This window comes from Fundulus heteroclitus, unplaced genomic scaffold, assembly GCF_011125445.2.
Source record: "Fundulus heteroclitus isolate FHET01 unplaced genomic scaffold, MU-UCD_Fhet_4.1 scaffold_9.2, whole genome shotgun sequence".
In the NCBI taxonomy this organism is placed as follows: domain Eukaryota; kingdom Metazoa; phylum Chordata; class Actinopteri; order Cyprinodontiformes; family Fundulidae; genus Fundulus; species Fundulus heteroclitus.
The window spans coordinates 437,501-459,862 of NW_023397361.1; the positions used below are offsets into that span (position 1 = coordinate 437,501).

The following is a 22,362-nucleotide window of genomic DNA, read 5'->3' on the forward strand; positions in this document are numbered from 1 at the left end:
TAAGCAGCATTAGCGTAAAACCCTTGGTGGATATTTGGTCTATAAAAACATCCATAGTTTCATCCCAGCTGCATGCCAACCGAGACGAGGGGGAAAGGTCCAGCTGAACCGGCCGCTCAGAACCATAGTTGGTGCAATCTAAATGATTACCGATGTTAATTAAGTTAAATCCTGTGACCAATGTGTACTTTGCGTCAGTCTGTCCTGTGAGATCCCAACAAGGTTTAAGGTTTGAATGTAAAGAGAAACGTGAAAAAACGTTGAAGGTTGTCTGAATACCTTTCCTTAAGGCGACCTAGAGACTTATCTTATGTTTTCTTCTTCTTCTAGGGTACTCTCTGTGTTTGGGTAAGTCCTGTTACTTCCGGTTCAACCATCCTGCGGAGGCCAGCAGAATGAAGAGCATGCTTCCACAGAAGAGCCCCGTGTCGGCTTTAGCCTACAACACAGGTACTCCCGCAGAAGGCCGCCGTTACTGTCCCTGAACCAGAACTAGAGATCCACCCATGCAGGTTTTCCTAAGGCCGTTGATTTTGACCTCAGTCTAGCTCAGGGGCCTGCCACCTTTACGGACCAAAGAGCCATTTTGCCTAAAGCCCGCTTGAATTAAACCCCGTTCAGAGCCGCAAGTGTTGCCTGGCCTTTTGAAATAAGACGAGTTATAATTTGTGATAAAGATCTACTGTGGGAAACATGTTGTCGTCGTTAAAGAAACGCCCTTTTATGTCTGTTTTGAGGTGGTGTAGCCCATACCAGACATGTGCTGCCCATTTTCTTTGGGGGCTGATTCTTCATAACCCGACCCTTGCCAGACGGATGTCGCTCCGCCTAGCTCCACTCACATACATCTGGGACACCGCCATAGTAATTGCCTTTATTGAAGGCTGGGCCTTATCAATAATCCTTGCATATTATTGGATAAGCCACTTGTCTGTCATCTTTATCGACGTGCTATTTCAACCACTCACACCGAAGCTAACCCGTGACGCTGTAAGAGCGACGCAGGAAAAAACAAAACTTTTTTTTTTTAAATGTGTTTGCGGCTCTAGTGGCACAAACAGTGAGCTGACAGGAAGAGGGTGGAAGACAGGCGGCAAAGTGCCGCGGGTCAGAGTCGATCCCGGACCGACCGCGTCGAGGACTAAAGGCCTCCTAACATGGTTAGCGCTAACCGCTAACGCGCCCCGGAAAACAAAACTTGCCAAATCCGGCCGGGAGAAGGGCGAAAACATTGTTTCCACCAACAAAAGCCTTCAGAGCCGTTCTCTGAAGTTCTTTTAATGAAACAATATTAGGTAGATTGAACAACACGGAAGAAATGGCAGCATCAATGTTAACGCTTGCTTCCTCGATGCGAGCCGCCATTGTTGTCTAAATCAAAACAGTCTCACGTCACGGTCGCTTCTCCACTACTTCACATCTTTGAAACTCCAGCCCTGCGTCCTGATTGGCTGGACAATAAAATTGGTTGGAGAAATCACTCTCTATGAGAGAGGTCCCAGATGGATGTGAGTGAAGCTAGGCGGAGCGACATCCGTCTGGCAAGGGTCAGGTTAGATTCTTCAAGCCGATATTGCTTTTTCCTTCTCCATTTCCATAATTAAAAGTGACACAATGATGACAAATGTTACACAAGTCTCAAAACCAGCGTTTTAAACCGGCTAATTTTAACAATCAGCTTTAGCTTCAGGTAGAGATGTACACCGCCAAAACCTGACCGGAGACTCGTTGGCGAAGGGAGCTGCCGTTCACACTCGGGTGGAGAGTGGAAGCGGCTTGCTGCACAGCTCCACCACCACCACGCCTCCGTCATGAAGCTGCCCATGTATGGACACGGGCTGCATGTGTGTGTGTTGAGGCTCCAGATCTCACGATGCCTTTCGTTTTCTGCCCCGCCTCCCAACGCTTTGCCGCTGTTTTATTCCCCTATTTTTAACCTTTTGGCTGTAACAGTCCTGGGCACGGCAGCACACACTTTGGTTTTGCTTAAGCGGATCGTCTCTCTTGGTGCGGGCACGCGTGCGCAGAGCGGCTGTGTGCGCTCCTGGGTAAACGCGGCGTTTAAACTCTGGGTGGTCTGAGGTCGTAATGGCTTCTTTTCCACATAAAACCACAGAGGGCTCAGGGAGGATGGGCAGGTTTCCCACAGGCCGCCTCACCTGATGGATCTCCGCCTGGAGGGTTGGGTATCCACGCTGTAGCTTCGCACTAGCGATCACAACTTACCTCTGCTGATGACATTAATTATATATTTTGTAAATAATTCAGCTGAGGAGATAGAGGTAAAACAGAACTCAGACTGTACTGTTGCTGCTTTAAATGAAAGGCCTGTGGAGGGGGCGGGGGCCTCTTCGGGGCACTCCGCAGTACTTTGTGGAGCTTTTCATTGATTAAAGTCCTATTCCAAGTAACTCTACACAAGCTAAACTGTTTGTTTTGGATCAGCTAGCTCGTCCTGTGTGTGTGTGTGTGTGTGTGCTGCTTCCACGCTGCATCCACATGTGTGTGGGAGTCAAAGTATATACTCAGTAACTCCCTTCCAGTGGTGGATTATTTTGGCTCAGCCTGCTCTGCCAAAAGCCTAATTTTTGACTAGCTGTGACTTCAGGTATGCGCACAACGTCTCCCTCTCTCTTTGTTTCTCCTTTTTTTTTTTTTATTCCTGCTTTCAGCACTTTGTTCCTTATTTTCCCTCAAACGAAGGAAAGGCTTTGTGACCTCTTTTTCCGACTTCTCATCAGTTTCTCATTTCTCAGTGCCCGAACCGCTCTCATATTTGCCCCCCCTCCCCTCCCGTCCCCATTTGCTTAGTGCCGATTCTTTCCTAGAAACTGCGCTCACCCTGTCCCGTCTTCGCCTGCAGATTACCTGAAGTTCAGCAGCGACTACGGCCATGCCGTGGGAGGCAGCGGCAGTGCTAGAGGGATGCGGTCCGCCTCTGAGCTCCGGGATTTGATGGACACCCTGCAACGCAAGAAGGTAGCCCTGGAGAACAGCCTGAGGGCCAACGGGAGTGCTAACCCCTCCTATTTCAGCGTCACACAGGTGAGCAGCGCTTCAGCTTCGCCTCATGGTCCGTTGCCCTTACGCTGGATGCTTTTGTAGGCTTCAGGAAGTTTGTTTGGTTACCTTTGCTGTCCGTCTCAGGCTGTATGAAACCAGCATTCACTTTGTTTTGATTTACTAAAAAAAACTGTATTCTTCTTAAAAGTGTCTCCTTTTTCCCCCCCAGTCTCCCCCCACCACGCCCACCCCCAGTCCTACCGCGTCTTCGTCAGCCTATCAGGAACAGGCGAGGCGTTTCTACAGCTCCGATCGTCCGCCCGTTTCCTTCAAACCCGGCTCCCACCTTCCCCCGGGGCGACGCTCGGACCCCCTGGCCTCCTCCCGCGCTCCTGCCGGCCGCGACAGCCGGCGACTGCACAACCCGGCCTCCTCCCCCTTGTTGTCCGCCTGGAACGGCGGCGGTTCTTCCTCCTCCGTTGCCAGCAGCGATAACTTCCTCCTCTCTCTCCCTCCCTCCTCCACATGCCGGGCGCCGTCGATGGGGGGTGCCGCCAGCATGCCCTCGAGCCCCCGCTTGGGCCGCCGCAGCCACGGGAGCCAAGAGCCGCCGCCCGTCGGCCGGACCAGGAAATACTCGGCCGGGTCGCTGAGCAGCCTCACGACCGGCGGGCACAGCCGCTCGCTGCCGCGCCTGTGTCCTTCGCCGTCTCCTCGGGGCGACGGCAGCGGGCCGCCGCCGTTATCCACGCTCCCTCTGAGGCAGGCGGATACCAACGGGGGCTACAAATTAGGCAAGGAGTCTTACGGCAACAGTCCGCATGCCAACCCTGAATTCAACCACGGCTCCGGGAGCCCGTTCCAGCAAGAGTCCAACAGGAGTCCCAGCCAGAGCAGCAGTCGCTGCGAAGGTGTCGTGTCCATCTCCCTGTCCTCCCCGAAAAGCTCCTCCTCCTCCGCTTATTCCTTCTCACCCACCACCACCCCACCCGACGTGACCATCCCGTCCAAAGCAGGAGGCTCTTCCTCTCCACGCGTGGCCAAAAAGCTCAGCCTGACCTCCACCAGCTCGCTGGGCTCGGTCAGCTCCACAGCTTCCAGCCCCCCCGGAGGGGAGTCCAGCGCCGCCCGGGGCGCGTCCGCGGGAGCAGAGAGGTGCGTGGGGGAGAACGAGAGGCGGGTCGGAGGCCACCGCGTGGCGGCGGGGTCGGCACTCGGGGAGGCGAGGGCTTCGGCGGGGAAGGCGGGGCCGGATCACGGGACGGGTCTGGGGGAGAGGAGGTCGTCGTTTGGAAAGGCAGGGGTGGCTCCACCCGGGGGGTTCAGGGAAAGAAGGGGGAGCATCAGCTCTCTCAGCGGGAAGGAGGAATTGACGGACTACCACCAGCGGCAAAAAGAGGAGCGCGTTCGTGAGCAGGAGGTGGAGAGACTGGTGAGTTTCACAGCCTGCTCCGCTTCCATGTGTTCCCTGTAAGTGGGGAGGTTTCCTGTCTGTGCCCCCCCCCCCCCCCCCCACCCCTCCAGCATTTGTTAGAGATGTCTCAGCGAAATCAGTAAAAACCGCCGCCGGTGACCCCCAACCTACGCTCTTCAGCGTGGACCCCCTGTCACCGGGCCTTTGAGAAGAACCGAAGAGCGTTCTTTGCAAACCAGCTGACGGAACCCGCCGATGGGTTCTGTGTTCCTGAAATGTGAACAAAAGGATGGTTCTGATGGACTTCAGAGATCAAGCTAGCGTAGGAATGCCTCCAGAATAGCGTTGTCCTTGGCCTCTAAAACGCACTCTCCCAGGGAGCTTAAAACACACACACACACACACAAACACACACACACACACACACACAAACACACACACACACGGACAGAGTGAGGTTCACCACTCAGCAGATGCTTTATGGTAGTCAGCCCACACTAACAGCACTATTCTTAACCTTACGCTTGGATGGTGTGTGTGTGTGTGTTCATGTGGGGGTGCATGTTTATGTCAGTCATCTGGAGGTCCGCCCAGAGCGGTCTCAACCGCGGAGCCGCCACACAGCCCATCATTTCGATGTGGGTCAGGGAACCCAAGATTACAGGCTCAGTGTAGCAGGTGGACAAACACGCAAATGCATAACACATAATAATAATAAGCACAGCCGTAAAGCTGCTGCCCCACCCCCCCCCCCCCGTCTCTGTGCGTTCGCCGTTCCTCGCCGTCCTCGAATTGCACCAGCGGGTCTCTTTGGCCCAGAGAAATGGTCTTCGGCGTAAGCAAACACTGTAATGGGAGGCGTTTTGGATGTTTAGCAAAGCAGGTTGAGCTCAAACAATTATTACTCTTTGGTTCTCCTTCCCTGGTGTTTGCTCAGACACAATCTCTCCTTGTCAGCATGACCGGCGCTGCTTGTCGCTGCTGAGTTAATGGGTCAAGAAGTGAGATAAAATTACAGCTTCATAAGTTTCTATTCAAGTCATCCCCTCAGAGAAAAATCCGCCCTTGTTGTGGTAACCTTTCCTGCCATCTAGTGGTCGTTTGTATAAACTGCACCTAGGACCGTGAAGCTCTATTAACATGGCCTTCTGGTGTGGACTGTTGCTGTGGAAATAGTGATTACAGCAGCTTATTCGGTATGAAGTAGCAAAGTAAAACATGAGGTATGTATGAGTACTACTTTAGTACAAAAAAAGAGATAAATTAGGATAAACTCAAACGTTAACAAAACTTAAGTGTTCATGGGATTCTTTCTTTACTCTGGCAAGGACCGATCAGCACATACTGGTGATCTGATGACGGGATTGTTCCTAATATTGCATTCGGCTTGTCCCAACGCTGTAAATTGGATGAAGAAGGGCTGGCTGATGAATCGACTTTATCGATTCATTTGAATTTGCAATTCTTAAAGGTTTCATTTTTGGAAAATCGAGATTTATTTTGTTTGCCCAATGCGCTCTCTTGGGCTTCCGGGAAACTTCACATTCCCAAAAGGGCAAATTGTTTTACACAAAGACGAGGCACTGTAATTTCCTTATTTTTTTTAAGTTAATTTCAAGCTGTACAAGTGCAGTGAGGCCTGTTTTTAGACCACTAGCAGCAAAGATTTTGTGTTATATTTTCATTGTTTACCATTTGGTAAATTTTCATGCCTTCCATTTGATTTTTTTTATTTATTTTTTTTATGTTTCAAAGCTTATAATTAGTTGCACTTTGAGTTCAGGTCAACTTCCAGGTGAGATGCTTTTAAGAGTAGTCAAGAACAATTTCAGCAATTTGTTTTGTGAAATGAAGGGTTAAAAAAATCAATTGATTAATCTGATTTGGTAAAATAAAATGGGAGGATTTTATCCAGGCGTAGGATGAAGCCTAACATTATGGGACGAAAACAGCTGCTGAAGTCTCTACTCTCATGTTGTCCACCTGATCTCCGTAATCAGCCTGACTGGGAAAGTTCGTTCTGCGGATGGATTTACGTTCCAGCTTGGATAAAAAATGTTTATGCAGAGGATTCTGGGGGAAAAAAAAAATCTCCACAAAGTGTGTGCAATGGTGCTTTCACACGGTGAGACGGCTGTCACTCCCATACACGCCAACCCCCCCCCCCCCCTCCTTTGCTTCTAATATTACCTCCACAGGCCTGATGTGTGGCTCACATGCTTCTCCGTCCATGGGTATTAGAGTGAGGGGGGCCGTTTTTGACTCTTCACAGCTTCCGTAGCCCCCCACATATAGCTGCGCTCGGGCAATAGGAACAGTCGGAGGGCAACTCTTGCTGTAGGGAGCCTGACTGAGGAGAAAGAGCGGATAGTAAGAACCAAACAGGGATGCTGCTGGGTTCAGAATAAATGCTGATCTGATCATTTCTGAGATGCTTTCCCAGGTAATCCTGATGCTACCAAAGCAGAGCTGCTGGCATTTGTTGACTGTGTTGAATTGTTAATGCATGTTTAATGTAAAATACCTGTGGGTTCTGTGTCGCTTGCATCTTTTAAACAATCCTATCTTGGGGAAAAAACTTTAACCTTAAACCTTTAATTCAGTAATAGCTTGAAACGTCTTGATTTTCATCATTGAACCGTGTCTGCTTGCCCATTTCAGGAGCGGCAGCGGCTGGAGACCATCCTGTCTCTTTGCTCGGAGCTCGGTCGCGCCGACAGGGACGGAGGGGGGCCGGCGGCGAGCTCGGCGTCGGCCGTGGCGGACCTCCAGAAGATTAACCAGGAGCTCGAGAAGCTCCAAGTGAACGATGACGACGACGAGGACGACGCGCCGTCCGTCTTTTCCGACTCCTCGGCTGTCAACGGGACTCCGGGCAGCGGTCACGTGACCTCCCCGGGGTCAGAGAACGGTTACTTTGACGACGAGCTGCAGGTGCGGCGGAGGCGCTGCAGCGGGCACAGAGACCACCGGGCCGAATCGCCTGCAGTCAGCCTCCGGAGCTTCGCTCCGTCCCCCTCCTCGAGAGCGCTGAGGACATATGAGGTATCAGGCGAATCTTTTCATCACACCAGGGTTGGCTGTCACCGTCACTTTTTAAAGGCTAGATGATGCGTTAAAGAGGCGCGTTGTGCTCACATCACCTTCATCAGCCTAATTTATTATTTATGGAGTGTTAATGCTTTCTATTGTCTCTGCGGGAAGCACGGCAGTAACAAGGTTGGCTTGTGACGCTGTGCTTGGAAAGTATTGATACCATTGGTATGCACAGATGGAGGATATTTACAGCTCATTTATTAGATTAGAGGAGGCCAAGTGGGACCCTCTGAAATTGGCAGCTGCTGCTTGTGTTAGCGGGTCGGTATCTATAACATGAATTCATTAAAAAAAGCAGAATACAAATCTAGCTTTTGATGAGATTGAAAATCCCCGTCAATAAACGTCAATCCTCGTTCTGTTTGATATTTAATACATTTTTATTGCCTTGTTTCTTTGATTTAATGTTATAAATCAGCGTAGTTTGCTCCTTTTTTATTAAACTCGATTTCGTTTTGCAGTTAATCTTTGTTTACACCAAAGCTCCTTTTTTTTCGAGTTTGTCAAATCGGTGACCGTGTTGGTGTCGCATTTGCCAGTCCGCAGAGGACAGCGCTTCCCGCCTGGCGCGCGACGCGATGCCTCCAGAGGAGGAGGTGAGGCGCGTGGAGGAGGAGAGAATCCAGGCGCTGAACAACATCGAGGAGCTGGAGCAAAAAGTCAAGGAGCTGGACAACCAAATGGAGGAATCTGCTCGGGAGGTAACCGGCGGCTCGGTCCGTCCTCATTCAATGCTAACCGAGCGTAGTCAGGACAAAGAGGACGTGCTTTCCGCATGAAACCGCAGTACTGGTCTGGTCTCTCCCCTGAAGGTGGAGGTTGAGCGAGCGCTGGTCGAAGCTGAGCAGGAGTCGGAGGCAGCGGCCCTCCAGCGGGAAAAAGATGCTCTGGATGAACTTCACGCCAAGCTGGAAGACCTGGAGGCAAAGTCCCGAGAGGAGAAAGAAAAGGTAGAGTTCCTCTGTGACGTGACGCCTGACTCTTTGGAGGTTCTGGCAGGTGATGTTGATGCAGAAGCAAATCCAGTTGGCCAGACGCCAGTCATGGAAAAGTTTTCGGTCACTGGGTAGTTGGCGGAACTTCACAATTGGTCTCGCGAATGTATAGGCGGCCCAGAGACTCGCGCGTTCAGGGGTCATGCGAGCAACTGGAAGGTGTTAATCCTTCCCCCTGCTGTCTCCGCTCCAAATATATATCTGCTAATGCTACCCAGAATGCATCAGTCACCGAAGCTATTCCGTCTCGCACGCGCCACCTGGAGGCAGGAAACCGGCAGATGCAGACGCGGACGCCGCACCTCGTACGGTTTCCCTGTCACGCACAGGGAGGCGTCTGCTGATAGAGAAGCTGGTGGAGTTTATATTCCAGCTTTTATATTTACACAGCAGCTGAATTCAGTTCAGCACTCGGAGAGTGGCTCACTGAAAGGGCCCCACAGCTGCAGAGAGAGGGAAAGGCAGAGTGTTTTAAACCCGCAGCTCACCAGTAAAGCCGCCGCACACATTTGGCCCGCTGGTTGTGACGTGTTTATACAAAACGGAGCATTAATGTGCAAGCTAATCCCCCGCTGAACCGCTCCGTATGTCCCTGTCTCCATCCCCCCCCCCCCCACCCCCCTTTACCCCCACCACCACCATCACCTCTCAGTCATTTTCATGCAAGCGGCCTTGACAAAAGGCAGGGTAGCAAATGTGTTGCAATATTTATATTACTCCCCCTCACATACCGCCTCCCCATTCTCTTTAACCAGCTCTCCATTCCTCTGACTGTTAGTTTATGCCCCCCCCCCTCCCTTCCTCCCTCTAGGCTAATGTTACCGTCTTAGACGCCATGATAACTAACTGTCATCCTGCAAGCTCCCACTAACTCAGCCATCCTCTTTCTGTCCTGCGTGTGTATGTGTCCCTGTCTTTGCTGTTCACGCACACGCGTGTGCGTGGTGTCCGTGTCGCTGCGTGGGAACGCGTTGGACACGCGACGCGCGCGAATGGGAACCTGCGTGTACCAGGCGTGCGAGTTGCTGCAGGCAGAGAGGGACAGAGTAGAGGGGTTGGCTCAGATTGTGTGTGAGCAGCGCTCCCAGCTGGACAGCTGCCCCGAGGCCACCAAGGAGCCCCTGCAGGAGCAGCTAGCCAGGGTCAGTACGCGCACACACACACACACACACACACAAGCACACTGCTCACTAGTCTGTCATGCAAATGCCATGCAAGCGCGTTCTTACATCTTCAACTTTGCTTTTTTTTTTTTTTTTTTAACAATACAACTGTAAACATGTGGTTTAGGTGATAGTTCAACACAAAGTGGTGCATCATTGTAAAGTGGTTGGCAAGTGACACAGGGGTGTTTTATTGAAAACAATTACTCCTTTAGCATTACAGCTTGGGTAGGGATTTGTTTTTTTTGGCCATCAAGGATGGAATATGTTTTATATTTATTCGGAAAAACTGGTAAAAGTTCCTAAAAGTCAAATATGTCTTTGTCTGGCGTGCTTGTGTCTGATGTGTCGCCAGAATTGGTCATAGAGGCTAGTTTTCATCTGCAGGGTACCACGTCAGCTGCTGTACATGGGTGTGGAATGCACACGGATGCAAATCAGCAAGATGCTTCCGTCACAAAATGATCTCAACTTTAAAATCTGTTTAATTGTCACAATTCATTCAAAATGAACGGTTTTGTTTCCTGATGTTGAGATTAGGTATGGCTGAGACATCATTATTCAGAGCAAGTTGTCATATTTATAATACCTACAGCAGTAGGTTTATATATTTATATATATATATATATTTATATATATATATATATATATATATATATATATATATATATATATACACAACATATCTAAAGGTAGTTAATGGGTGCTAAATGTTCCTGATTAAATTACATATTCAAAAGAAGATCCCAGCCTAGAATATTTACAAAAGCCCAACTTCTAACGTCAGGTTGGTTGTGAAAGCGATCCATAACTTGCCCTGCCGGGCTTGACTCCTTTATGTCGGTTTCGTTGCGCGCACCAGGACTGTGAGCTGCTTGAGGCGGAGACAAAGCACTTCGAGGACCTGGAGTTCCAGCAGCTGGAGAAGGAGAGCAGGCAGGACGAGGAGAAGGAGACCCGCGCGCAGGAGCTGCTCCGAGACATCGCAGACTACCAGCGGAGCACCGTCACTCGCAAGGCAACACCTCTCCGTCTTCTGCTTTTATGAGTCAAAAAAACATAATAAATGTTTGCTGACGCTGCTTCTCCCTCCTTTAGGAGCGCCTCCTGGCTCTGAAGAAGCAAGCAGCGCAGATAACCGAGCAGGCTCAGAGGGAAAACAAGAGCTTCTTGAAGGAGAGGAGCAACCTGGAAGGGATGCTGCACAGGGTACGAGGCACCCCTTCCCGTTAACCCCCACCCCCCTTGTGCGTGCAAACGCATTTTCAGAGCGAGTGCGTCTGTTCCCCGTATGCCACCGTGTCTTTGTCTCCCCCCACAGGAAAAAGAGAGCCTCGCCTCGCTGGAAAAGAAGTACGCCGACCTGAGCGGCGGCCGCAGCGTCTCCCTGAGGGAGGTAGGTTTGCCCGTCAGTGTGCAGATGGCACCCTAACCCAGCCTAACCCCCCCACCCCCCTTTGATTCAGTCAGTTGGATCTTCTCCTCTGCTTGTTAGGAGGCCGCTTCTTTAGCAGATGTGTGCCAGTCCCTTCTTTGCTCTATGCACCTGAAGAACACGAAGGTACATGTGTGCTGTTGGAGTTCCCTCCCTTTGCTTCCGCCCGTGTAACCGTCTCATCTCCCTCCCTGTTCACTAAAGGCTGACATGATGTTGACTTTGCACCCCGACGTCTCGCGGCGTTCTCTAACCACTAAACTGTCGCGGTTGCGGCGGTGACGCGGCGCCGTGCCTCACCCACGTCTCTTTCCCGTGTCTCTCCTCGTTCTAACCCGCAGGGCTATGTCACCGTCAGCGAAATCAGTCGGCTTTACTCACAGCACCCTAACCCGGCCCCCGCCCCCGCCCGGGCCTCTGCGCCCCCTGAGCCCGAGGTAAACGCCTCCCCCGAGGAAGACGGCGCCGTGCCAACGGAGGACGAGGTGCGTGTGCAGCGGGGTGACGTTCGCCGCCGTCTGCGGTCGTCTAGTTTCTTAAACCAGCGGATGATGAGATGATTCCTGTTTCGGTGCCTAGTTCTCCTGCTTTGTTTCTCTTACGCTGTTTGTTTTTCTTTTCAAAGCTCTCTCAAGCTGCTTTACCCGCCGACTGTCGCTCCTCCTCCTCTTCTTCTTCTTCTTCTTCTTCTTCTTCTTCTTCTTCCTCCTCCTCCTGCCATATAAACTCTCGCCCCCTCCCCAAAACCCCGTCTGTGCACTGGCCAGAAAACATGGTAACCTATCGAGACCCCTCCCCTCTCCCCGACTCCCCCCCGCCGCCTCTTCCTCTCAAAAAGCATCATCAGCGACACAGGCAGGTAACGTGTGAGTGTTGCCTTTGTTTGCCGTTAGTAACACAGTTGTGGCTGATGGTTTTGAGACTGAAAGCTGTTTCGGTTCTTTGCCAGAGCTTCAGGGATGTTTTGGGTGTTTTTGCTAAAGCACAAGAACTAACTTTTGTACATTTCAAAGGCTTTTGAGGAGAACGTCATCCGATCAATGCGAAGCGCACGTTTTTACGTTGTCTGCAGAGACTTCAGAAATCTCACCTGCCATGTTGTATATCTGGGTGTGGAGTCAAACCTGACTCATGCTGACCCCTTTTTCTCTGTCAGAGATTGAAGGCTTTGTAACTTTCAACTTTCTGCAAACTGTATTTTTTTTTTTATCTACAAATGACTCTAGGATTATTGGTGACAGTGTCCCTCGAAGGAGGTTTTAAAGCCTTCTTCATGCCAGGAACTAAAAGTAAGTAAATTCCTTAGATGAGTACATTTGTCCTTGATTTGAGTGAGTAAATAATAATAATAATAATAATAATAATAATAATAATACATACAAACTTATATAGCGCTTTTTTGGACACTCAAAGACACTTATCTCAAACAAGATGATCTGCCAATAGAATGAGTATTTTGACCCCTAAAATAAGATAATTGGATAAACTGCACTTGAAATAAGATGCTGGAGATGAGTTGTTCCTGTTTTAGCTGCAAAAACCTCATTGCATCGGCAGATCATTTAAACTTGTCTGCTCAAATCAAGGACAAATACACTTATTTCAAGAAAATGTTACTTACTTTTAGTTTCCTTTAAGCAGTGAGGATTGAGCCCAGTCAAACATGTGAATGATCAAAGGATGCTGCATGAAACTGGACTAATATGCATGTGTGCATGCAGGCTAGCTCACACCCGTCTGCTGCTAATGTTGAGCAAGCTCTGCACTGGTGGCAAAACCCCCCCATTAGTTGAATCCTGCCGATAGATTAACCTTTGTCAGTCACCTTTAAGCTCTTAATGGTTTCAGTCCATTTTAAAGCAGCAGTTCTACTTTTTTTTCGATTCATTCAGAGGGAAATCAGCTGACCAGCTTTCTGGACTCCTAGACTCGACCCAAACTGCAGACATAAAATTGAATCCGATTAGTTTGTTGAAGAAAATTAATTCTGTCTCAAAAGTCTTCGTCCACAACTGCATTTAACGGCATATTCTTATTAGCCGTGTTGTTTTATATTTCTATGTTATATTCTCATTCTGTACAGGTAGTGTTATATATATATATATATATATATATATATATATATATATAACTATATATAAATTATATATAATTTTAATCAACAGAAACAATTGTGCCATACAGCACAACCACTTTCTTCACGACCACCAGGTGGCAGCAGAGTAACAAGCTTATATCTGCAGATCATTCCAACCAACAGAAGCTAAACCTTCACTGTTAACGTTAAATCAGAGGAATGACGGGTTATCTTTATGCGTCTCTCCCCCCTCTATCTGTTTAATCAGCATTTCCGTTTGCTGGAAGAGAGGAAGCGCTCTGAGAAGGACAATGCTTCGCACCTGAGCGACACTTTACCCAGGAAGAGAAACATTCCCGCTCTGAACACCCAGTTCGCCTGCGCAACACTTGGGCGCAGCTACCCAACAAAGGTACATGCACACTCCACCCCAGCCCACGGTTATTAAATAAAGCAGCATTCAGGGAATGGCGCTGAAAGTTGCTCTGCTCCTCCGTACAGTCCCATCAGCCTCTGATGCAAAGCACGAGCTGTGGCAGCATCCTTCCCAGAATCCTCTCTCTGTCCGCCAAGGAGGCCGAGTCTCGACATCTACAGAAAGGTACGAGCGTCGAAACCGGCACAACCCAGGGTTCCCACGGGTCCTTGAAATCCTTGAAAGTTTGTGAAACTGAAAAAATTAATTCAGGGCCCTTGAAAGTTCTTGAAAACAGCCAAAAAAACACCTTGTCCTTGAAAGTCCTTGAATTTTTTTGTGGGGTTGAAAGTTCACACGGATGACGACTCGTGTCATTATTTTACTATCACACGATCTTTTAAAATTATGTTTATTCCGCAGACTTTTAATTTGCAAAAGTACGTTCGCTTTTCTTCGTTAGTTGGTAGGCTACGGTTCAGGCCTTCGTGCGTCCAATAGGTTACATTCACGCAGTGTTGCCAACTCAGCGACTTTGTCGCTATATTTAGTGACTTTTCAGAGTCAAAGTCAAAAACTAGCTTAATCAAAGATGAAAGTAAGTGAAACAAATTGATATAATTCTGAACATCTCAATGCTGCATTTTTTTCCATAAAATTCCATGAAGCGGTAGACTAATGTAGATCTTATATGTAATGTAGTATGGCATAGCCATGTACTGTGGATATAAATGTAGGCTATGAATATGATCAATATCAATGTAGGCTATAAATTAAGTCCATTTGCTTGCATTGCTTCTGACCCAACAACTTCTATGCCGTTTAGTCTTTTATTGAATTTGCATTGTATTAAAATATGATAACCTATTCAGCAGTCACAGTAGGTAAATGCCGCCACGTGTGGTCCTTGAATTTGATGTTCACCAAGGTGTGGGAACCCTGACAACTACAAACGCCGCGGAGATGAAAAGATGTGCGGGTTGTCACACTTCCATCACCGTGGTCCAAATGTGTTCTAAATATCTGCTGCTTCTGAGAGATCAGAGTTTGTAGAAAGTATACTTCTTCTGAGACTTTCCTACGCTTTAATGATTCACAGCAGCAACCCTTTTAATTGCAGAAGCCAAAAAAGCGTCAACTATTTCTCGACTGTATAGTTTTTGTTCTCCCTTTTTGTGAAATCCAAGTTTTCCTGCCGTTTTTTTTTTTTTTTTTTATTTCCTGAGAAGACGTGTATCTGGCCCCTCGGTGCGGTCGGTCCCTTGATCTGGCTCATCTGCTGGGTGGGTCTGCTGATGCTATCTGCTTTTGTTTGCGTGTGCCTCTTCCTTTACCCAAAGCCTGAGATAGCCTCTCTTCAAACTGTCTGCGGTCATTGCGCCACCGTCCCGCTCCCAGAAAACATCCCGTTCCTCTCCGGGCTGGTCCGGGGAGGCTGAAGTTTATGTTTCGGTGCTTTTTTTTCTGTTGCTGCTTGTTTTATTTCCTGTTTAATTTCAACCAACCAGAGAACGCTACAGTTTGAGGGGAAATGCTTTAAACCGTTTTAAGTGCAATTAAATATCTCTCGGGGCGAGCTTGTGAAGGTGCCACCGTGGCAGGGCTGTCTGATCCCAACCTAAAGCCGCCTGGCCAGACTGGGCCGGACGGCACACCTGAGACAGGTATACCGCGCACGCCAGAAGGAACAGTGAGTAAAGCTAGCTGCTTTTAAGGGTTCTGCCTCTGTTGTGTGTGTGTGTGTGTGTGTGCGTTCAGGTCAGTGCGGCTCCCGGGCGGCTTCCCAGACCAACGTCTACCTTGAAGCCTTCGGGTACCGCGACAACCAGGCCTTTGACACGATGAGCGTGGACAGCAGTGACTCCATAGAGACCAGCATCTCCGCGTGCTCACCTGACAACGTCTCCAGGTAGGTCCTGCGCTGGTGTGTTTTTTTTACAGCGGACGTTGAGAGAAAGTGAGCCACTTCAAATCGCAGCTTGTTGTGATTTGAAGTCTGCCAATGCTTTCCAGAAGCTTCTGTGCCTCCGCTGACCTCGCCGACACTAAAACCGCAAAGCTTTGAGACTTCTTCCCTCGATAAAAATGTCCGCTCCACAGAGTTCTTTGGTCTGAAGGTGCTTCCGATCTGGTCAGCGGCTCTTAAAGGGGAAACACGAAGGAAAAAGTGACTGAGGGTTAATGTGTTGAATACTCTATCCATTGTTGCGAAACACTTGAGGAAACAGACATTTCAGCGCGTCACGGCAGAAAGCAACAAGCTTGTGAAGAGCCGACCTTGGTCAGAAAGCCAGTTAATGCAGAAAGCATGTGGAGAGGTTTTTTCCCGCCTTTCATGCCCCCCCCCCCCCCCCCCTTTGGAGAGCGCGGTCTGTGCGCTCTCCAAAGGGGGGGGGAGTGTGTGTTACATAAGATGAGGGGGACGCTTTATTTTCTCAGTGGTCCAGGGATCACGTTACAGAAAAGGGGGAAACATGAAGGTGTGTGCGCCGACAGTCAACCCCCCCAGGTGGAAACGAGCTGTGTGTGTGTGTGTGTGTGTGTGTGTGTGTGTGTGTGTGTGCTGTGGGGTTGGGGGGGGGAGCATCTGGACTAAAACCATGTGTGCTTGCTCTCTCTCTCTCTCTCTCTCTCTCTCTCTCTTCCTCTGATTTACAACGTCTTGTTCCTCCGAGCGCCGCGGTCTCGTTTCAAGCAGTTCTCAGAGCGCCGTTTGAGTTCGTCTCGCTTTTCCCGCCGGGCCGGGATCGCCCTGCTCCGAGCGGACCGGGCCTGTTTCAAAGCGTCCGAGAGGCACGCAGCGGAACATGACCCTGTGTTGGACCAAACACTTGCTCGGGGACCGGGGGAGAGCGGCTCGTGGTTTTTTGGTTCTGATCCAATGAGGACTCCGAGGACGGGGCCAGCCGGAGAGATAGACGCCGCTGCAACCAAACCTGAAATGTCAGGACAAAGTTATGGATAATAAGGATGTTCATGGGAAACGGAACCAGTATGTCAAACAAAATCTTGTTACATTTTAAAGTTTTGGTGCTGCTGTAAGGGAGATATTTACTTATTTTTTTTAATATGTTGGCTTTTAATCAATTAAAAGGTCAAATTTTATAGTAAAAGAGTCAGAATTTGGGCAGATTTGACTTCAAACTGGAAATTCGACAGTACTTTTTTCAAAAGAAGTTCAAAGCGGCGGCAGAAGTGGGCGTTCCGCTCTCCTCTCCCTGGTTTGTGTATACTGAAGTCTAATGCGTACCATTCCTCTCTGCTGCGCTATGACATCATCACACACCAACACGGACGATCCGTTTCTTTCTGGCTCTGGCTCAGAGTGAAACAGTGTGCGCGGAAGTTTGTTACGTGTGTTCCAGAGGCGGTAAATCAGTCCGAGTGGGAAGGCTTGAGCTTTCCGGGGGTCAAATGTGAGTGCTTGTTGGGTCGGGGATTTGGCGAGGCGTCGTTATGGTGAGGACTGACTACATAAGCTCCAGAGAAGCAATAGGATTCACCCAAGAAGGGATGGAAAGGTGTGTGTGTGTGCTTCCCAGAGGAAGAAAGCTGAATAGAGCGAGAAAATACAACGTGTTCAGCGTGACAAGGCCGCACGCAGTTAAAGAGCTGCAGATACGCCTTTGATGTCTGCCAAGAACGTCTGTCATGTGCAGAGCATCTGCAGACCGAGGAGAAACCACGCCGTGTGTTGTGTCAGACAGACAGAGAGAGGGAGAGAGAGAGAGAGAGAGGGAGAGAGAGAGGGAGGGATGGTCCAGTCCCAAATTACCTAGACTTCCTGTTTTCTCTGCCAGTGGAGCTGTAATAAATATAGACGCCAGCATAAACAGTGAATAATCAGAGGCGTTCTCCAGAGAGGGCAGCTTTTGGGTTAGGAGACTAAACGCTCTCCCGAAGACCCAACCCTTTTCACTCAATTCAGTTTTGTTTATATAGCGCCAATTCATGAAACATGTAATCTCAAGGCACTTTCCAAGGTCAGATTCAATCAGATTATACAGACTGGTAAAAAAAAAAAAGCCCTATCTAAGGGAACCCAGTTGGTTGCATCAAGTCCCGACAAGCAGCATTCACTCCTGGAGAAGCGTAGAGCTACAGGGAGAGTCGTCTGCATTGTCCATGGCTTTGCAGCAATCCCTCACATCACACCCATCATGAATACGTCTTTGGTTCAGTTGTTGCACAAATAAAGACGTATTAATCTTAAATCCTCTGCTGCCTTACATCTAAATCCAAGATGTTTCCTTTCCTCCTCTCTGACGTGTGATCGATGTGTCCGCAGCGCCAGCACCTCCAACGTGGCTCGGCTGGAGGAGATGGAGCGCCTGCTGAGGGAGGCCCAGGCTGAGAAGAACCGCCTCCTGGAATACAAGGTAAGAAACGATGGCGTGAATCACGTCTCCGCCGGTTCTTTGTTATACTTTAATCCGGTGCCAGCAACACAGACACTGGTTTTCAGAAAATGTGATTATTGTTTCCTTTTTTGTTGTGTTTTTGTGTTCCCTAAGGAACAAGAAATGGAAATGCGTAAGCAGGCCCTGGACGAGGAGCGCAGAAGGAGGGAGGACCTGGAGAAACGACTGCAGGAGGAGACGAGCCGACGACAGAAACTCATCGATCGGGAAGTGAAAATGAGAGAAAAGCAGAGGGCACAGGTGAGGAAGAAACGACTAAATAAAACCCTGAATCTACTGGCCTGGTCCATAATAGGATCAGCTGTAGGAACAATGTAAGGTAATCTTTGTCCCTGATTAAGTCCATGATTATTAAACTTTAGGAGTTTGTTGGACCATTTTTCAGTTTGAAGAAAGGAAAAATAAACAAGAAAAAAGGGATTTTTTTTTTGCCTGTAAAGCCCAGTAGATTGGGTCAAGCATGGAAGCTGCAAAAAGTCGGGTTAAAGCTAAAGATGGACGTCTCTGTCCTGACCGAACAGACAGTTTCAGGTTTTTTCTCACACAATAAGTTTCACAAAGCCAGAACTGTATTTTAAAGTCTTTGTGTCTGATGTGTCTGTTTGTCTGTTTGTTACTGCTCTCACGACCGTTTCTGTCTTTTTATGCTTCCATGATGTAAAGCCCTTTGAAGCGCCTTGCTGCTGAAATGTGCTGTAGGAATAAACTCGACTTGGCTAGTCTAGAATAGTTTTCTACTTTGACCTGGAGATAGATAAATGTCCAGGGCGCCGAACTGAGAGGAAGATCCTAACCCGAGCAGAACTGAGCGCGTCTTTGCCCGCTCGCTGTGCCGCGGTGGAGTTCCGGGGCGTAAATGCGCGCAGCGGTAAGCCCTGACGCGCTGAAGCGTAGCCGTCCGGCTCCAAGCTGCTAGCGTTTCTACGTGCTCGTGCTTTCCCGTATCGCCGCCGTGGAAGGAGGAGCTCGGCTTTGCACCGCCTGCATTCAGTCCCGCTGCCAGACAGCAGAGACTCAAGTGTCCCCACGACTTCCTGTTGTGTTTATAACCACGTTGCAGACGCTTTTTTTGGCCCGGTGCAAACAGTTTTCCTTTCTTTTGCATTCTAGCCTCTCATGTAGGTTAATACTACAGTCGTTACGTTGCAGACAACAAAAGCAACTGAAGAGTTCAATGCTCAATATGGCCTCCTCGTGTGTTTAATGCAGTAAAAGCTTTAGTAACAAACTGCTGGGTTTGCTCTCTGTGTTCCTCATTAAATCACCGCATGGCGCTGTAAAACATTAAAAAATCTCTGGTAAGAGCTGTCACTGGAGCACATTAAAGCCTGACGTTTAATTTTTCCACAATCCTCGACCCGAGTGCCGACGGCCTCGGCTCCGTTGCTCCCTAAGGATCTATTCTGAAGGAAATAAAGGACTCGCTCACCAGGAAACGAAAGAAGAGCGATTTAACCAGCCAACCCAGCAGTGGGGGAACTCACCACAGGATTGTGCTGCTTGGGTTTTAGACTCTAACCAATGGGAAGCTTTTTGTGCAACGATGCAAAGCTGCTTTTTAGGGTTGGACGATAATACAGTATCAATATATATCGATCGATAGACTTATATTGATGACAGAATAAAGAGTCAATAAAAAGTTCAATAGAAGAACAGTTTTCCTTCCTTTTGCATTCTAGCCTCTCATGTGGGTTAATACTACAGTCATTACATCCTCCCAGCCAATCACAAACACAGACCCAGGAACCAAGCTCCGCCCCCTTCAAAGAGTTCAGAGAGCACTCGTTCTTTTTTCCTTTTTTTTAAACATGTAGTTTAGGTAAAAAAAGTTGGTTGAATAAAGCATTGGTGTTTGCGTGTTGTGTATCTAAAAGCAGGTCGCTAAGCAACAGCATAAAACGGCCAATATATGTTTTGAATCTGTTGCTAATTATCGATGACACTCCTACTTTTTTTTTCTATATCGTCCAGCCCTACTGCTTTTTAGCCATAAAGTCTGTTAGGCTCAGCTTAAAATGCGTTATCCTGGAAGGTGGAGGCACGAGTTGATTAAATACTGAAACTATAACTTTAATGGAATTCACATTTGACTGAATTTCATTAGATTTCTCCAGCTAACTCCTGGTTTTTTTGTACCTTTTTGCTGTGTTTCTTCTTCTGGTTTTAGTCCTCTCCTTCCTGTATCAGATCCCATAAGCCTGTCTGTCCTCTTCAGTCGTTTTCTCCGCCTCATCCGCTCCCAACCTTTGCCTACACCCGAGAAATAAGCGTGTGCGATGTGCATGCGGAGAAAGCAGGCTGTTCCCTGACGCGCCTGTTTCTCTCCCCCCGCCTCCCAGTCCCGGCCGCTGACGCGCTACCTGCCAGTGAGGAAGGACGACTTTGACCTGCGGGCCCACATCGAGTCGGCGGGCCACAACACGGACACCTGCTTCCACCTGTCCATCTCGGAGAAGACCTGCCGCGGCTACCTCATCAAGATGGGAGGCAAGATCAAAACCTGGAAGAAGCGCTGGTTCGTCTTCGACCGCAACCGCCGCACGCTCTCCTACTACGCAGGTAGCCGGCCCGAGGCGCGCTCGCGCCCATGTGTTCACGCAGCCTCGGAGCTGCAGACGGGGTTTCAGCTTTCTGTAACGTCTCGTCTACAGACAAACACGAGGTCAAGCTCAAAGGTGTGATATACTTCCAAGCCATCGAAGAAGTGTACTACGATCATCTGAAGAGCGCGCACAAGGTACGTGTTACTTTCCCCCGGCGGTCCTCGCCCTTCGCTCATTGGCATTTGGATCATATATAAGCGTTTTGTCCTCCAGAGTCCGAACCCCTCGCTGACCTTCAGCGTGAAGACTCACGACAGAGTGTACTACATGGTGGCTCCCTCCCCAGAGGCCATGCGCATCTGGATGGACGTGATCGTCACCGGCGCCGAGGGCTACACCCAGTTCATGGTGTAGCGGCGGGGAGGCGCGCGGCTCGGGTGCATCTCTCCCCGGAAGGGAAGTAGAGACCGTGCCCCTCATCCCGGCAGCTCAACCAAGAAGCACGCCTGCAGGAACACACAGCAGGAGAAGCAGAGACCCGAGCTGAGCAGGATCTTCTAAATGCCAGTAAAGTTTAGGGCGGACACAGGCAGGGTTATAATTGTTACACATGCATGCAAACTGTGCTTCATTCTAAGCCACATGAAGGGTACCGCCTTGCACCGTCTGTCTCTTAAAGTCACCTGCTGACCTTTCCATTTGGACCAAGTGTCAGGTTCTTGCTAAAAGCTTCCTGACTAGGCGCCTCTAGAGAGCTCAGCAGTGTTTTATAGGAAATAAAGGTAGAACCCGTTAGCAGAGCAGAGGTGTGAGCCGTGGATTAGATCCTCCCTGCGGAGACTATCGTTCTCCGTTGAAGGGCTTGGTTTTCCAGGGTTTTCGCTTTACGTAGTTTATTTTTTTAATGTTTTTTTATGACTACAAGAAACACAAGTAAGGAAATACATTTTCATGGCGTTCTCAGGTCAGAGCCGAGCAGTGACCGTGTGTGTAAAGGTGCACATGAGATGGACGGGGTCGGGTCGTGCTCTCTTCCTACACGTCCATGGACAGCGGGCTGCTGACGTGGCTCCACAGGTGCTACTGTCGTGTGATGTTCCTTTGAATGTCCGCGCACCGACAGGAAACTCAAATGAAGCTTGTTTTTTTGTCCACTGTCGTGATCTTTGTCCTGGGTTTTACCAGAGAAACCTCTGAAGCAGATTTAACAAATAAAACTTCGACTTTCAGCTGTTTATTTTATAATTTTTTTTATTTTAATATAAGCCATGAGAGACAAACAGCTGTATTTGTATGACGGCAATTTTCACCCCATAAGGTGTGGCTTTGGTGTTTGTCACGTGGCAGTATTTTTACATGTATAATCTCTGTATTTATGAAGTAACCTTTAAAATCTGTGCCATGGATTGAGCGTTCATTAAGATGCCAAGAAGACAAATCTGTGGTACGTTTTTGTCTCTTTATAAAATCCAACTTTATTATTGTTCTGCATTCATCCACTAGCTTTCGTTGCATGGCTTTTATTACAAGTTTTTTTCTTCTTCTTAAATGACTGTCCCACTACAATCATTAAAGCAAATGTATGATCTCTATATATATCAATCTCCTTACAAGTGTGTACCTCCCAGAGCGCCTTGTTTTGTTGACCAAAGATTATAACCAAGTTACTTAATGTATATGTGGTTTCTAATATACTTTTAAAGCACAGTGTTAGCAGAAGTGTACAAATCCAGTTTAAACACAATGAAACAAGGACGTGGTCATCTCCACCGGCTAATCTATATATATATATATATATAT

The 22,362-nt window shown here is 48.7% G+C and overlaps 1 protein-coding gene across 8 annotated transcripts in view; it reads left to right on the forward strand.

Moving 5' to 3' along the window:
• Positions 1–21,791, forward strand: part of phldb2b (pleckstrin homology-like domain, family B, member 2b) — a 40,710-nt gene extending 18,919 nt beyond the window's left edge. For 3 of the 8 annotated variants that reach the window (XM_036134691.1, XM_036134689.1, XM_036134696.1), the window contains 22 exons: positions 331–450; positions 2,864–3,045; positions 3,233–4,435; positions 7,079–7,462; positions 8,053–8,214; positions 8,326–8,463; positions 9,522–9,650; positions 10,534–10,689; positions 10,770–10,880; positions 10,993–11,067; positions 11,167–11,232; positions 11,448–11,591; positions 11,732–11,965; positions 13,452–13,595; positions 13,685–13,784; positions 15,357–15,507; positions 17,887–17,977; positions 18,113–18,259; positions 20,359–20,578; positions 20,671–20,756; positions 20,836–20,986; positions 21,024–21,791. In XM_036134691.1, coding sequence (XP_035990584.1) covers positions 331–450; positions 2,864–3,045; positions 3,233–4,435; positions 7,079–7,462; positions 8,053–8,214; positions 8,326–8,463; positions 9,522–9,650; positions 10,534–10,689; positions 10,770–10,880; positions 10,993–11,067; positions 11,167–11,232; positions 11,448–11,591; positions 11,732–11,965; positions 13,452–13,595; positions 13,685–13,784; positions 15,357–15,507; positions 17,887–17,977; positions 18,113–18,259; positions 20,359–20,578; positions 20,671–20,756; positions 20,836–20,976 — 4,184 coding nt within the window. In that variant the 3' untranslated portion in view covers positions 20,977–20,986; positions 21,024–21,791. The remainder of the gene's footprint in view (positions 1–330; positions 451–2,863; positions 3,046–3,232; positions 4,436–7,078; positions 7,463–8,052; positions 8,215–8,325; positions 8,464–9,521; positions 9,651–10,533; positions 10,690–10,769; positions 10,881–10,992; positions 11,068–11,166; positions 11,233–11,447; positions 11,592–11,731; positions 11,966–13,451; positions 13,596–13,684; positions 13,785–15,356; positions 15,508–17,886; positions 17,978–18,112; positions 18,260–20,358; positions 20,579–20,670; positions 20,757–20,835; positions 20,987–21,023) is intronic. The other 5 variants (XM_036134693.1, XM_036134690.1, XM_036134692.1 and 2 more) reach the window with 5 other exon arrangements.
• The last annotated feature ends 571 nt before the right edge of the window (positions 21,792–22,362 follow it).